This window comes from Drosophila miranda, chromosome XL (genome assembly GCF_003369915.1).
Source record: "Drosophila miranda strain MSH22 chromosome XL, D.miranda_PacBio2.1, whole genome shotgun sequence".
In the NCBI taxonomy this organism is placed as follows: Eukaryota; Metazoa; Arthropoda; class Insecta; order Diptera; family Drosophilidae; genus Drosophila; species Drosophila miranda.
In genome coordinates this window covers 10,361,419-10,377,293 of record NC_046673.1, presented here as the reverse complement: position 1 = coordinate 10,377,293, position 15,875 = coordinate 10,361,419, and the positions used below count along the sequence as shown (strand labels likewise).

The following is a 15,875-nucleotide window of genomic DNA, read 5'->3' as shown; positions in this document are numbered from 1 at the left end:
TTTATAATGATGGGGTATCGAAAATCCTTAAGCAGTTATTTTATATATAAATTAATACTTATTAGTAACACCACAACACATGAAATTTCGCTCCTGGGCTTGCTCATGATGATACATTTTCTTTGTATGAACTAATAGAGAAACAGAGGAACAGGCGGCACATTCAAATAGGAGGAAACCTGGAAGGTTACCAGATCCATCGTCACCATTCAAAATAGGTGGGAACAACTTCTGTGGGCGATCCGAATAAATATTATGCTATCTGGGATTTCTAAAACAATTTTCACTAGTATATCACTAGACCAACTTGTTAGATTAAAAGTCCAATAAACCATTCTGCTCCTTTTATCGACCCAGTTGTTTTGTATGGATCACGAACTAGTTCACAAGCATATGTATATGGCACGTCACTAGTTTCCTATTCTGTTGTTAACCATAGATAGCCCATAAATTTGTGCAATGGTTTGGATTCCCATAGTCCTACGAAAAACAGTAATCCTAAAATCTTTGTCTTCCCCAGAGTGCCCTGTTTAATTTCCAAAGCTTGCTGTCCGTCATCCTGCTCCTGATCTGCACCTGTGCTTATTTGCGGTCTATGTTCCCCAGCATCATCGACCGGAAAAAGACTGGGTAGGACCCATCAAGCCACCTCTTTCCGTTCAATTACCAATTATATCTCTTCATTTCAGCCTGCTTGGCACATTTTGGAAGCTGGCGCGCATAGGTGAGCGAAAGTCGCCCTGGGTCGGTGCCGCTTGCCTGTTGATGGCGTTCACTGTTCTCTTCTGGAGCTAACCATAAGTTTTAGTAATGTCACTGACATATTCATGGCCTAAACGCAACAGTCAAATGTTTTTCGTATATGTATAACTGAAATGTACGGATTGTAAATATATGCATGCACAAACATGCATTGTTTACCACTGGAATTTACTGTAAACTAACGGTGATTGTGACTGATGACTAGCAGTTTCGCTTAAAAGGAGCGTGTGTTGTGGGCGGCAGAAGAATGAATGAGCGCCTGCATTAGGGCGTGGGAGGGGTAAACCAGCAAAGTCGCAGAGGAGTCAGGCTCCAGAGCTAGCTGCTTTTGGATCACCGACGGCTACATTATTCATCGCAGCACGGATTTTGAATGTTCAACTAGGAAGCTCAGCCCTGAATTAGGTTTCGTGTACTGGTGAAACCAGCGCAACTTGCTCAGCGCACACTGATGGATTGCGTACGACAGTGCCGGTAATAATAGTACGCTCCACATTCCGAAATCCATCACTCAACCAGTTGTGCTGGTGAACGCGCCCAATGTCTCTTCCCTACGCGTACATCCTTTAGCCCTTCAAGCTTAATTGTGCAAATCATTCAATGGAGAAGCTCAAGAAGGACATTAAGAATCTGAAGGCGTGATTTTTTTGTTCATGTATTTCAACAGTGATAGTTCATCGAGTGATTAAACTGCCCAATCTACTTGGTGGAGACACGTGTGCGCTTGTTCCAGGAAAAGTTGATCCCGTAGTTCTTGACGCGCTCCTTCTTGGGCTTCTCTTCGCCATCGATATACCAACGCCAGCCGTTGCGTTCACAGTAGGTGATGGCTTCGTCTTTGGTTCCGAACTGCACATTTAAATTGGAGAGCGGGTCGCCACTGTGGAAAAAGCAAGACAAATGTGTACTAGGCCATTAACACTCTAATCGCGATACTTACGAAGAGGCCCAGCCCATTAGAGGGTTTTCCCATCGCTCCCGATTGTCGAACTCAATCTGCCAAGTGTTAATGTTGTCTGTGCCGCTTTGCATTGCATTCTTAGGTGGTATGTGAATGCGCACACGACGGTCCTTCAGCTGCTCCCCGGGCACTCCGGAAATGGGACCAAGATTTACGGCAGTGGGCACGGTGATCTTTCCACTCAATTTGTTGCGCTGTTCCAACTCCTCAGGACGGGCCAAGGCCGTTTTTAGATCCAATGGAGCAGTATCTTTGGTAGAAGCGCAGCGGGAAGTTGTGATTTTATTGACGTTTAATCTACAGAACAACCAAAACACGAATGGATGGTTAGCATTTCTAAGATGTGCAAGGATTGACACTTACAGCTGAAAGGATGTAGTCCTGCACATTACTTGGCGTACAAGCGACATTTTCGCAGGTAGAATTACGTAAAATTTGGAACAGAAATCAATCGGTTTTGTTTAGTGTGGTCGCTCATGAACGAACGAACTTTCACTGCAGTGAACGAACTAAAACAGTTCCAATTAATCGTTTTTTTTTTTTCATGTGAAAGATATGGTGGTTTTTTTTTAAGTTCAGAGGAAAGATGGCATGAATCTACAAAAAGACTTTACAATCGCTAATATTTTCCGCCATTTACCTCAATTAGTTAAACTTATAGAGGGGGCTTAAGTGGGCTACGTTCGGTTTTTTATCATACGGGACGATATATTGTTGTTGAGGAACCAAAATTGAGGCAAAAAAAATCAAAGTCAAGTATTTAACATAATAATAAAATTATGTGGGCAGAGCTAGTAATATTCCACGGAATATAAAAATCGAGGAATATAGAACTTGAATTCGTCAGTATATTTACGGTATATTTTTAAAATGAGACGGTGTATTTTGGTATATTTCGGAGGGTCGGACGGTATGTTTTATCGATAAGTCTACGGTCACACTGACCATCACTGACTCCTTGCAAAATTGACAGTGACCAAGGACATCGACATCGCATAGAATTATAATTCTAATCTGATTGTGATTTTCCTAGTAAAAATAAATTTTATTTGAGTTGACATGGGTGTTCCGAAGTTTTTCCGCTATATCAGCGAAAGGTATCCGTGCCTGAGCGAATTGGCGCGCGAGCATAGCGTAAGTTATGGGTCAACGCTGTCTCCCCAACCACGTCATCAGCTGTTTCCTTTCCTTTTCATGCTAACAGATCCCTGAGTTCGACAACCTATACCTGGACATGAATGGCATCGTCCACAACTGCTCCCATCCGGATGACAACAACATACACTTTCACTTGGAGGAGCAGCAGATATTTCAGGATATATTCAACTATGTGGACAAGCTGTTCTACCTGATTAAGCCGCAGAAACTTTTTTTCCTGGCTGTGGATGGTGTTGCCCCGCGGGCCAAAATGAATCAGCAAAGAAGCCGCCGCTTCCGCTCTGCCCGCGAGGCTGAAATGCTGGAGGCCAAGGCGCTGCAAAAAGGAGAACGTCGGGAGCACGAGCGCTTCGATAGTAACTGCATCACGCCAGGCACTGATTTCATGGAGCGGCTGCAACAGGGACTCCGCTGTTTCCTCAAGACAAAGATCTCCACAGACCCACTCTGGCAGAAGTGCTCTGTGATCCTCAGCGGACAGGAGACGCCCGGCGAGGGTGAACACAAGATTATGGACTACATACGCTATATGAAGGCCCAGCCCAACTTTGACCCCAACACCAGGCACTGCTTATACGGCCTGGACGCGGATCTCATCATTCTGGGATTGTGCACGCACGAGCTGCACTTTGTGGTTCTACGCGAGGAGGTCAAGTTTGGACGAAATGTTAAGCGGGCTTCCGTAGAGGAGACGCGCTTCTTCCTCTTGCATCTCGGCCTGCTTCGGGAATATCTCGAGCTGGAGTTCCACGAGCTGAACACCGCTCAACATAAGCTAGATGTGGCCCAGCTAATCGACGACTGGGTCCTTATGGGCTTCATGGTCGGCAACGACTTCATTCCTCATCTGCCCTGCCTGCACATCTCCTCCAATGCCCTGCCGCTGTTGTACAAGACGTACATACGCATTTACCATTCCCTTGGTGGCAACATCAACGAGCACGGCAAGCTGAACCTGCAGCGACTGCAGATCTTCATGACGGCTCTCAGCGAGGTAGAGCTGGAGCAGTACAAGGAGCACGCCGACGATCTAAAGTACGCGAATGGCAATACAGAGGCCTTCGACATAGACGTTGGAGAGATATCCTCCTCCAAAGACTACGATTCCGACCTGAAAGCCCTGATCAATGACAGCACACAGGTTGGACCGTCCTTCCCTGAATCCCCTATCAAGAGTTTTCCCATTATTCATTGTTTTTTCCGACTCTCTTGTAGCTCTACAATGACGACAGCGATGAGGATCTGAGCGACGAAGAGGCTTGCGTGTTAAAAGACTTCCAGAACTACAAGCGTAACTATTACCGCAACAAGTTCAATCTCAGCTCGCGGCCACCGAATCAGCTGATCGAAGAGTTGGGCCACCACTATGTGACTGCGCTCCAGTGGATCCTGGACTATTATTACCGCGGCGTGCAGTCGTGGGACTGGTACTACCCCTTCCACTATGCCCCCTTCATCAGTGACCTCAACAATATCGCGACTGCCCAGATCAAGTTCCAGCTAGGGACGCCATTTCTTCCCTTCGAACAGGTTTACCTTGCCCCCCTCCAGTCGTAGTCCAACATTCTCATATGCTACTTTCATTTCAGTTGCTTGGTGTTCTGCCGGCAGCCAGTTTCAAGCTCCTTCCAACTGCCTACCACGACCTCATGCTGAAACCGACCAGCCCCTTGGCGGAATTTTACCCCACGGACTTTAAGAGCGATCTCAATGGCAAGAAGCACGACTGGGAGGCCGTCGTTCTCATACCCTTCATAGACGAGCGCCTACTGCTCAGCGTAATGCGGCCGTGCGAGGCCCATCTGTCGACCGCAGAGAGAGCCCGAAACAGGCACGGACCGATGTACCAGTACGACTACAGTCCCCAGGATGTGGGCTCGATGCCAGCCCTGCCCCCGCTGAAGGCTCTGAAGCACGTGAACTGCACAGAAGTGGCCCGTTGGGCCGGAGAGATTGCCCTGAATCTCCCCCACAGCGTTTGCGTTGAAATGCCGAATGCAGCGCGCCACGTCTTCTTCCCTGGCTTTCCCACTATGAAGCATCTGGCCTTCAATGTAAGTTCAAAGTGTATTATTCTGTGTGACAATCAATCCACCACTCTGACTTCGTTAGTTTGAGCTGCGCCACGGTCGGGTGAAAGTCTTCGAGCAAGTCAGCCGCAACCAGAATATGGTGCTGATGCCACGAAGGCAAGGGACAGAGGATTCCTTGGAGGCAGTGGCTGCACGCTACTTGGAGCAGGTGGTGCACATTGGATGGCCCCATCTTATAATGGCCAAGGTTGTGAAGATCGCCACGCGTGATCAGTGCATCGACAAGGATGGGAGGTCCTCGAACGAGTCGCGACGCTTCGATGCGGAGTGCAAGGCGTTGCAAGAACAGTTGAGTGCTCCCCTTTCCTGTCAGGTGCTGTCAGGTTCTAATGCCCATGTAATTCGTTTTATTCTACACAGCTTCAGTACGCGCATGGGGATCCAGTTCGAAAACTACGAGGTTCTCGTGTACGCGCGTACCTACGCGGGAAGCGCCGTCGATTTCGGCGCCAAGGGCACCGTGCACATGAAGGATGCCTGGAGCAGCAGTATTACGGAATACCCGGCTCAGGGCGTGGTAGGCGAGCTGTCTGTGAAGAAGAACATGCGCCAGCAGTTCTCCAAAATAGAGCAACTCTTTCCCGCCGGCAGCTTGGTATTTTTCATCGGCAGTCCTTATTACGGCAGCGAGGGCACTGTGCTGGACCCACTGCTCGTCTATAGCTGCGGACGCATCCAGGGTAAGCCTTCTAGCAATAATAACTAGTAATTCTAGCAATAACTGAGTGTTTTTTAGTCTGTATTCGGGTTCATCCCGAGCCGAACCTGGAGGAGGCGCGTCTAGAGCAGGAGGAACGCGACAAGGACTATATGAGCACCTTCGACGTCTGCCGGCAGCTGAACATCAATGGAAGAGCCCTGGGCCGTCTAACCGGCACCTTCTGGGTAGTGCTCGGACCGCGGCGCGAAAAGATGGAGAACGTGGCCAAACACAACATCGGGCTGCAGCTGAAGTTTCCCCGCCAGAACGAGGAGCGGGCCGGCTACTGTTGTCGCCTGAACAACCAGTGGTTCTACTCCAGCCTAGCCCTCGAGCTCATGCAAAGGTACTGCGAGCGCTTCCCCGAGGTGGTCAGCTACTTCGCCGTCAGCAACGACAGGAGCGAGTACTTCTTTGAAGAGGACATTTACCCGGACGCCGTGGGCCAACACCATATCGAGGATCTGGCTAACTGGGTCCGTCAGCAACCGCACATGAAGGTGGATCGCATCTCCTGTGGCTCCAAGACAGTTTGCAAGGAGACCGTGGAACTGCTGATGGGCGCCGTCGAGGAGCTGCGATCGATGCCGGTGAAGGATGTAAAGCTCCAGGTGAAGCCACACCTCCTCATCAAGCCAAATGTCACACTGCCCGAAGTGTATAAGTCGCGTCGCCCAGTGCGCCTGTTCGATCGCGTCGTCATCGTCCGCACCATCTACATGGTGCCGGTTGGCATCAAGGGCACCGTCATCGGCGTACACCCCGTCACCGACCCCAATCCTGTGCGACTAGAGTGCGTTCATGCCGTGGACACCTTCTGCGAGGTGCTCTTCGACAAGGTCGTTCCCAACTGCAACGACATCCACGGCATAGCGGAGGAGCGTGTTTACAAGATACCAGAAAATGCTCTCGTTGTGATTTGTTTGAATGGTGAGTAGTTCGGCGTAGCTCCCTCTCCTTTTACCCAAAATTTCGATTTAAATTTCGATAGCCATAGCCATAGCACCTTCTCCCACCCGTTTCACTTCTTATCCACGGATATCGATGTCTGCTAATCCCCAAAATTCTCTCGCTTAGAAAATGGACAGAACCAACAGACAGGCCTGCAGCTTGAGAAAACGCACCAGAGCTATTATCAACCCAACCAATCGAATGCCCCGCGCATGGAGAAGCGAGAGAAGCAGAATCGGCAGCAACAGCAGCAGCCGCAGCAGCAGCAGCAGCAACAGCAGCAACAGCAGCAGCAGCAGAAGCAGCAGCAACAAAAACAGCAGCAGCAACAAAAGCAGCAACAGCAACAGCAGCAGCAGCAGCCACAAAAGCAGCAGCAGCAGCCACAAAAGCAGCAGCTACAGCAGCAGCCACAAAAGCAGCAGCTACAGCAGCAACAGCAGCATAAGCAGCAGCAGCTACAGCAGCAGCAGCAGCTACAGCAGCAGCAGCAGCTACAGCAGCAGCAGCAGCTACAGCAGCAGCAGCAGCTACAGCAGCAGCAGAAGCTACAGCAGCAGCAGCAGCCACAAAAGCAGCAGCTACAGCAGCAGCAGGAAACCAACAGCCGGTACGTTACGGCAGCAGGGTCGACCTGGAATGAAATCACGATGAAAACGAAGATATCCGAAGATTTTGTCAAGCCGCGTTCCGACCTCCCGGGTAGATCTAACCAGCCCATCACAGCTCAAGCAGTGTCGCAGCATCAGCATCACCATTCTGCATTGCCAACTAACTCACACCTGGAGGACGCAAAGGAAAGTTGGCCCCAGAGTTCTGGTCGACACCAGGGAGGCAATGTTGGCGCAGCCCCAAAACCAACCACAATATCGCCAGCGCTCGTGGTGTCGGATAAACAGACTCTGGCTCTCAAGTCGCTGCTGGGCATGAATAAAGAGCAGCAGCCACTTGGTCAAGTAACTCTTACATCCTTGCAGCAGCAGCAGCAGCCGCCAAAATCTCAGTCGCAAATAGTTCAGCGACCCATGCCTGGACAAATGCCTGTGAGTCAGTTGTGTGTGGATGAATTATTTTCCAATTTCAACCTCCTTATTTTGACCTAGAAACTGCCGCAGCCTCCGCTCTTTTGGCAGAAGGAGGCTCAAGAGAAAGCACAAGAAGCACAACAAGCACAACAAGCGCAACAGGCCATCCACATTCAGGCCCGACAGTGGTTCAGGTCTTTGCAGCCACAGGAGGTAGATTATCATCAGTGCCTCCCACGGCAGCGGCCTAATCCACCACAGACACAACAGCGGCATTTGCAGCAGATGCCACCCCCCCACACTTATCAAATGCCCTATAAAAACGGAAACCAATCATTCTATAACAACTTGCAGGAGCATGAAGTCTACAACAACAACAACACTCGGACAACACTGGAGCACCAACAGTATCAGACACAATATCCCCAGCATACCCAGCATCCCCAACATCCCCACCAACTGCAGGATATAGCCAGTAGCAGACCTCGTTACTCGTCCATACAGGACTTTGTGCCCATACAGGCATATCGTCCCAAGGTATCGCAGCGATCTCAACCAATTGGGCAAATAGAGACGGAGACGGTGAGTTAATCGAAAAAAATCTCTTCGGTAATTTAATGTATCATATTCTTTCATAGCCGTCGTCAACAGCTGCTGGAGAAATGAACTCCCGCCCTAGTCATCGGGAAGAAATACCAAACGAAGCGACTGTCGGACTGATGCAAACACTGAATATTCAGGTAAGAGTCAGAGCAATCCATGGACGAAATCTCAATAATGTGATTCCCTTTGCTCCAGCCATCGACATCACAAGCTGAACGTAGTACCGCCGTAGCTTCGACGGTCGAAGCTGATGCCGATCCAGGTGCAGGATCCACTGCAGCCCAGGTAAGTGGAACCCCTTGAAGGCTGTTTCGCTCACTCAACCTCGCTCTGTGTATCTCTCTCTCTTCTTTTTGTGCAGTTAAAGGCGAGGAAACAGCGAGTGCCTCGCATTGGTGCAAAATTCGACTTGGATTACATTATCCATTGAGCTCAACATTGATCCGAACATAAAGAAGACTTAGAAGTGACAGGCATCTCACACAAATAAACTATCATAAATATTAAAACGTGTATATAGCCACTGATACATTTTGTTATCATCTTACATCACCCATAAATAAACTGAAAAAGCCTACATTCTTCTTTAAAACAAAACTCCCCTCAGTTAAGTTGATTTATCTTCGTCTGTCCATTAGAGGTTTCATGCATCGCCTTTTCTTCGATGTATTTTGGGGACCCTTGAAGAAGGTATTAAAAACTTGATCGGAAGTTTATAACGCACAGAAGCAAGCAAAGAAATGTGAAAGACTTATTGGTCTTTCACTTTTATTACGTTGTGAACCGCGGCAAAGGCCGCGGCTCTACTTTTTTAGAAACAAAAATGTTGTACCCTGTTGTGGGCATACCTGAAAAATCCGCTAAACATGAAAAAAACCATCAAAAATAAAGAGAAAATGAAAATTTATTTATTTTCAGAGCCTTCACTGGATCGGTACTCCTTGGTGCGCGTAGACGATGGTATGGATGGGGTTCCTTGGTGCGCTTGGTTGGTTTACTTGATTTGGCTAGTGTTGCCTTCCGTCCACGCATTTTCTGGGGAGCAACAGATGCCTGCATATGTGGTAGCTGAGCCGCTCCCTTCAAAGAAGAAGGGCATTTAGGAGAAGAAAGCAAGGAGCTTTGCATCGACTTTCTTCCACGATTCGAAGGCTTGTTTGGAGTATTCGCTTGCGGGGAGGACCAATTTCTTCCGAAAGAAGAATGATGCTGATGTTAACGGTGTCGAACAACTCTTCTGCTGTGGTAAGTACATCCTCCTAACGTTCCAAGCACGACGATTCAGCGCTGATCCTTTTCGTTAAAACGGGTAATACCATATGCTTGAGCAGTCCCTTTGGCAGGTTTCTTGTCCTGTAAGCAACACTTAATGGCTTGCAGAAGCGCATTAGAATTTCTTTTTTTATTAAATAAATTAATTGATTGATTTGATTTGATTAACTGATTACTCAGCTTCTCAAACAAGCACGCGAATTATATTTTTAAAAAAGCCAGGGTGCCCACAACCGGTGCCAAGATGGTGCTTATAACCAGAAATTACACCCACTGTTCGAAGGGACCAACAAATTATGTGATGTATACATTTTAGTTAAGCACGACGATAAGCCACAAAGTACAATGCCCTGCGGTGTGACACCGCAAAAACATCTCAAGCCTAAATGTTTTTAGTTTACATCAAAATAATCTTTTTGAAAACATTTTACTCTGTTTTTAACAACAATTTGTTATATGAACATTCATTTCATACCCTTAAAAGGTTCATTTCAAGCGAAAATTCGAAAAACATCGATGGCTTATCGCAGACGATGCGTTGTCGTATGATGGTCCTCTACAATAATATTTATACACCTTTCAGCATTTTTTCTGTTTCCCCCTTTAAATAGGGGACCCCAGGCAATTACCCATTTCTCCTTGAGGTTAGTCCACCCCTGAGTGTTCCAAAACTCTTCATTTTGTTATTTAAGAGATATGGGATTTATATCTAGCAAGACGATATTTGTAGTTAGGCGAATGAAGGGCCCTTCGGACCGCAATGGGATGAAGATCCTTCCCCAAATCTTGTTAAATCTTAACAGTACTCTTTAACCAGAATAGTTTTGGATTAACTTCATCTTTTTGATGATACCATTGGATTAAGGGATGGTTACAGCGCTTGGTCGGCCTGTATGTTTCGAGCTCTATAGTTTTGAGGCGCTTTTGCGATTAGGCTTGGTTGGGAAAATGCAGAATGATTTTCCTCCGAGACATAAACATTTACTGATTGTACAACAAACTGGAGCTGCGAACATATCTATGGCTAAAATTATCTCTAAGTTGGGACACTATTTTCTGTCTTTTGCACACTGCCGTCTATGGCGTAGAATGTCGATCGGCAAACAAATATTCAAATGGCGTTTGCAGCTCTCACAGAAATAGTTCCCAGAGTTAGATGCCACGCGAGCTGTGGGTGGCTGCTGTACGTGAACTGGGCTGGCCGGTCGCACTTTCTTGCACTCTTGACGGTGCACCAGCTGTTCGAGCATATCACACTTTTCCAGCTGAAAGTCGCATTTTGAGCACTGCCAGGCCCGTGCCTGGAGGGCCGCTTGCATAGCCAGAGTCCACGGCTGGTCCGCCACACAGCCGTACACAACGTTTTCGGAGACGTTGATGCCACCCTTCGTCATGTTGGGACTCGGAGGATAGTCGATGTCGAAGGGATTTCCCTGCAGCTTTTCAAGGAGCGGCATTGCAGTCTGGTGTGTGTAGAGCCTCTTGAGATCAGCTGGCAGCAGTCGACTGACGGCGTACGGCACATCCAGTCCCATGAAGTCGATGAGCTCGTGCCAGAGCGTGATGTTTTTGGAAGTAACAGCTGGAGCCTTCTCGCTAGCGTTGAGCTCTAAAAAAGACTCGATTAACGTGAAAACAAAAGCAATAACTGGTTCTCCCCAGGAGGGGCCACGCACCATCAAGCTTGCTATAGAGCAGGCTGCTCCAACGGCGCCGCAGCTTGATGGCTCGGCACAGCAGCTTCATCCCGCTGTCGGGCACAGGGAAATCCAGGCACAGCCAGCCGTCAAAGACCATCTGTGTCAGGTCTGCGTTCGTATCGATCGCGAAGCCAAATAGGAGAAGCGTGTGGGCCACTGGAAGCCGAATGCAGCTCATCAGGTATGGCTTTGCTGTCTCTAGTAGCGACCTGCAAGTGACTGGTTGTATTGTATTTATTTTTTCGGGCGTCGTTGCCGGTTAATTACTGATAGCACAGCAGCTGATGGCGCTCACTGAGTGGATGCTTTGGTGTGTAGTAGGCCGGCTTCGGTATTAGGTCACTTTCGGCGAGCTTGAGGCACTCGTAGTACTTGGCGAAGTGGGAGTTCGGATGCAAGGAGATGAATGGCTTCATTCGAGTGTGAAAGAACTGTTGGCCCCCTCCCTTGCAGTAGTTGAACTCATCACTAATGGCCAGCTGCGGGTAGAAGCCGCTTACCAGTAGCAGCTTCAGCAGAACCACGTCCCTGTTGCGTTCCAGACGCGCCGAGCGCTCAAGTAGGGCGAGCTGGCGGGCATCATGCCGCAGGCGAAAGTCCACGTCGCGCACGTCCTCGTAGTTCTCATCTGGCTCCTCGTACTGCCCTCCGCTGTGCTGGTGTTTTAGTAGCTTGGGGTGTCGGGGCTGCTCAAACCGCTGGCGCCGTTTGAGAGCCTTCAGCTGGCGCACTTCTCCGTGACGGCTGGCTCTTTCGGCACTGGTCAGCGCGCCGGAAGTGCTGGGTGGAGCCATGTTACAGCTCTCCAAGATACGCTGGAACTGCTGCCGCATCTTGCTGACCTCGTAGAATCGTTGCTCCTCGATGCCTCGACGATGGCACCATTTCCTGGTGTTCTCCCGGGCCATTTTCATCTGCAGCCACTCGCGGTAGGCGTTCATCAGGGTGAAGAGGTCCCCCTGAGTGGATTCCAGACTCTGGCGCTCCCGCTCGCAGTGTGCGTCCGTGTAAGCACGGCTGGTAAGCGGATTTTGTACGCTGAGCATGGCGGCCAGCGTCAACAGCTGATCCACCTCTGGGAACACGCAGCCCATTAGGAGCATTTTGCCAATGGACAGTTCCACTGGCAGGTTGCTCAACGAGCTGCCCAAGGGCGTGATCTTCTCCTCCATGCTAACGGCGCCCTAGTGGATGGTGGATAGACACAAAATATAAGCATACATCTTGTAGTACATTGTGTAGTGACCCCAAAAGGTCACCCTAGATCTAGTTTGTTCAGATAAAATGAGGCTTACATGCTGCTTTAGTGCCAGAATAGTCTGTTCGATGCGCTCTGATTCCGGAGGCTCAATGAAGGGAAAGGCCCTGACGTCAGGCAGTCCCATGGATACCATTTGCAGCAACATTGTGTCCAGTGGGACGCGGTAGATTTCTGGAGTGGGATATGCCTCGAACGCATCGAACTGCTGCTGCGAGTAGAGACGAAAACAGAACTGGAAGAACAGAAAGTAAGGAGAGACCTGCATGAGACCTGGGACTAGACCTGTCGGTCGACTATTGAACTTACACCCGGCCCTGTGCGACCTGCGCGACCCTTCCGCTGTTCTGCCGATGATTTGGACACCCAAAACTCCTTCAGGCGTTGTCCCTTGCAGGCTGCATCGTAGCTTATCTCTTTGACCTTTCCAGAATCGACAACAAACCGCACGCCGTCCACAGTCAATGAAGTCTCGGCAATATTCGTCGATACTATGCACTTGCGCGAGCCTTCCGGTGCATAGTCGAACACCTTGTCCTGCTCGGCCAGTGCCAGTCCACTGTGAAGTGGCAGGACGAGCCAGTGCGTTTGCTGGGCGGCGTATTCCTTTATGGCCTCGCATACGGTGTCGATCTCGTTAACGCCACTAACAAAGATGAGGACATCCCCGCGCTGGGTGGCTGAAAATGAAAATCGAAGGTCCCAATTGTATATAATCGTCAATTATATGGTTTGAAAGGCTTACAGGGATATTGCTGGTCGATCAGGTTAAGGACTTGCACGAATGGAGCTGGGTCCATGCGCGTTCCCTGCGAACGATTAGACCTCGCCGTGGCTTGGCCGGCTTTCATCTCCAACGCTGGGGGTGGCATGTAGCGCAATTTTATGGGAAACAAGCGTCCCGGCACCTGCAGAAACCGTGCCCCCTCCTCTTTAAAGTAACATTGGAACAGTTCCACGTTGATGGTGGCCGACATAAGGATTAGTTTTAGTTGCGGCTTGCTCCGCAACAGACATTTGCTCACACCTAGCAGGAAGTCACCAAACAGATTCCGCTCGTGTATCTCGTCCAGAATGAGCACGTCATAGTCATCTAGGCTAGAAGAAACCGCAAGTTGGCGAAGTAACAGACCTTCCGTGATGAACAGGATGTTCGTGTGCTGTGTTTTTCTTCTCTCGAATCGAATCTGGAAGCCCACCTTACTGCCGTAGTCTTCTAGCAGTTCATGAGCCACTCGCTTCGACAGCGACACGCATGCCAAGCGGCGCGGTTGAGTGCACGCTGAAAAGTTATCAAAAGGAATTAGCTTGGCTAATGGGATGGCGTCAGAACACTTACCTATGCTGCGGTACCCAAAATCATAGAGGAACTGCGGCACTTGTGTGGATTTTCCACATCCCGTGTCGCCGGCGATAATGACCACACGGGACGAGTCCATGGCCGTACGCAAATCATCCTTGAAGCGGGTTATTGGTAAATTTCGCTGCGCCTGGCGTAATTTCTTAATACGTTTAAACTTCTCTTTCTGCTTAAAGTCTAGGTAGATAAGCAGTATCTGCTGGAACTGCGCCTGCACCTCGCTAACTTTATCTTGTTCTTGGCGCAGGGCGGACTCATCCAGTTGAATGGACAGGTGCTTGCTCCTGTGATATGGCTGTGCTCTTTCCAGCTCTGGCTTCTGCAAAACTTGCGGAAGTACTGGCTGGCCCATACTGCGCAACATGCACTCATATTTGTTTACAAATTTCCAGAAGTCGGCCTCGTTCTCGACAAAACTTAGCTGCTGACGGCTTTTGACTTTCAAAACGCCATTGAGCTCAGCCTTTAGCTCCAAAAAACTAAACTCCACTAGATTGAGCACTCCCCGCGATTTACTTGATTTCTTTGACATAGCTGATCCAACCGGTGAACATTGTCATCAATAGCTGTATGAAATTAGCTTGGTAAATTTCGTGCGAAGAGCGAGATAGCATGATAGACGAAACGTAAACATTAGTTTTCGTAGCCGGCTCAGATAAGCAAAACAAATGTCCGATTAATACTGGAAAGGCAAACGATACATACTAGAAAAGCAAAGATGGTATTTGGCTATGAACGAAGAAACCCCGCGAAGATTGGGTAAATCTATACCTGGGGAAAAGAAATGCAATAAAAATGGTTGTTGTTGTCTCTATATCTATTTATATGAAAACGATCCGTTGGTTTTTAAAAACGTCATGACTTGACATTAATTTTCAGTCCCAGGGTGGTTTTAGGCTATATATAAAATGCTATAAGCATCAAGAGTAGTAGCGGGGGACCGATATGGTGGGAAATCGGCCACGGCGAGAACGGAAGATCAATTGAAGATGGCTGGAGCATTACAGGAATATTACGTTATCAGTGACAGAAACCCACAAAATAGTGCATACCCACAAGTATTGCCAAATTAAACTGATATGAAAAGTTTTCTTTGTAAATTGTAGTAAATTAATAGAATGAGAACAGGGTAGAAAACTATAATATCCATATAATCGGCATTCATGTGACTGTCTTAATTTGATTAAATTTATCATCGTTATTGCATTTATCTAGCCGGCTGGCACTAGAATATATTCTATATTTCGCTCGTGCCCAGGAAATATAAATCGGTATTTTTTTTTTGCGATCTGTGTACTAGTCGGCAAACAAACAGTAGCAACTATTTTAGTCGCCCAAAAACAGGGATGATTTCTTATCGTTTCTATAGGAATATCATCCCAGTTTTCGTTAGCGATAAATGTATCGCGTTTGAGTACTGGAGTATAACTCGAAGTACGACCATTATACGTTTACGGTTCTTATGTATGTATTTATTGGTTTTTGTGTAAATTGTTAACATAAACAAAGAATATTGTATTGATTTAGACTCTACCACATGGCACGTTGCACGCCGGATAGCTTGTTATAGTCCGCCAAATGGCGCCATACAATTCTGCTGAGGCGATATTTGTGGACAACTCCGCGCGGCCGTGACGTAAGTGCGCAACGTTCCCGAACACGGACCAATGATGAGTCGCGTGGAAAAGCAGCAATCTCCGCATCGGCCACTTCCCTCAGCTCAATGGGCAGTATGTCATTCTTCCGAAGTGAATTAACTCGAAGCCGCTCCTTGGCATGCTCTTGCACGCACTTGCGGCGCTTGACATCACGGATCATCTTCCAGTCGGCATACTTTGTTCGCACTTGCTGTAACTATGGGTTTACCACAAACGAATGTCAGTAGAGTTTAAAGATTGGCATTGCTATAAACTTACGCCAAATCCAGCTAATTTCCCGGCTTGGCAAGCGAAACCACCAATTCTGGCCAGAGAATTCATGCTGCTGCTGTTAATTTCTGGTTCCTTCACGCAAGGCTTAGGTCACATCGATA

At 48.3% G+C, this 15,875-nt stretch overlaps 5 protein-coding genes across 6 annotated transcripts; 2 read left to right on the top strand and 3 right to left on the bottom strand.

Moving 5' to 3' along the window:
* The first annotated feature begins 354 nt into the window (after positions 1-354).
* Positions 355-940, top strand: LOC108165122 (protein kish). Its single transcript, XM_017301189.1, has 3 exons — positions 355-462; positions 521-630; positions 690-940. Exons 1-3 carry the CDS (start codon positions 460-462, stop codon positions 793-795), a joined length of 219 nt encoding a protein of 72 aa, XP_017156678.1. The 5' UTR covers positions 355-459; the 3' UTR covers positions 796-940.
* Positions 941-1,401: 461 nt separating this feature from the next.
* Positions 1,402-2,226, bottom strand: LOC108164864 (NADH dehydrogenase [ubiquinone] iron-sulfur protein 4, mitochondrial). Its single transcript, XM_017300803.2, has 3 exons — positions 2,087-2,226; positions 1,703-2,020; positions 1,402-1,642 (listed from the first exon to the last, which is right to left on the bottom strand). The coding sequence occupies exons 1-3, from the start codon at positions 2,131-2,133 to the stop codon at positions 1,462-1,464; spliced, it is 546 nt and encodes a 181-aa protein (XP_017156292.1). The 5' UTR covers positions 2,134-2,226; the 3' UTR covers positions 1,402-1,461.
* Positions 2,227-2,666: 440 nt separating this feature from the next.
* LOC108157502 (5'-3' exoribonuclease 1) lies at positions 2,667-8,850 on the top strand. Of its 2 annotated transcripts, XM_033394203.1 has the most exons (13): positions 2,667-2,857; positions 2,928-4,022; positions 4,097-4,411; positions 4,471-4,935; positions 4,994-5,262; positions 5,335-5,654; positions 5,711-6,604; positions 6,752-7,668; positions 7,729-7,863; positions 8,005-8,232; positions 8,289-8,390; positions 8,449-8,538; positions 8,615-8,850. In XM_033394203.1, the coding sequence occupies exons 1-13, from the start codon at positions 2,783-2,785 to the stop codon at positions 8,681-8,683; spliced, it is 4,974 nt and encodes a 1,657-aa protein (XP_033250094.1). In that variant the 5' UTR covers positions 2,667-2,782; the 3' UTR covers positions 8,684-8,850. The 2 variants fall into 2 exon arrangements, with proteins under 2 accessions (XP_033250094.1, XP_033250065.1); XM_033394174.1 differs by having other exon boundaries at positions 7,729-8,232.
* Positions 8,851-9,675: 825 nt separating this feature from the next.
* Positions 9,676-14,479, bottom strand: LOC108157493 (probable ATP-dependent RNA helicase DHX34). The gene is made up of 7 exons (XM_017289594.2): positions 13,823-14,479; positions 13,229-13,765; positions 12,793-13,163; positions 12,521-12,718; positions 11,493-12,409; positions 11,202-11,434; positions 9,676-11,134 (listed from the first exon to the last, which is right to left on the bottom strand). The coding sequence occupies exons 1-7, from the start codon at positions 14,373-14,375 to the stop codon at positions 10,575-10,577; spliced, it is 3,369 nt and encodes a 1,122-aa protein (XP_017145083.1). The 5' UTR covers positions 14,376-14,479; the 3' UTR covers positions 9,676-10,574.
* An 814-nt stretch (positions 14,480-15,293) lies between these two features.
* LOC108162216 (28S ribosomal protein S14, mitochondrial) lies at positions 15,294-15,846 on the bottom strand. Its single transcript, XM_017296837.2, has 2 exons — positions 15,760-15,846; positions 15,294-15,697 (listed from the first exon to the last, which is right to left on the bottom strand). The coding sequence occupies exons 1-2, from the start codon at positions 15,820-15,822 to the stop codon at positions 15,374-15,376; spliced, it is 387 nt and encodes a 128-aa protein (XP_017152326.1). The 5' UTR covers positions 15,823-15,846; the 3' UTR covers positions 15,294-15,373.
* Between the last annotated feature and the right edge of the window lie 29 nt (positions 15,847-15,875).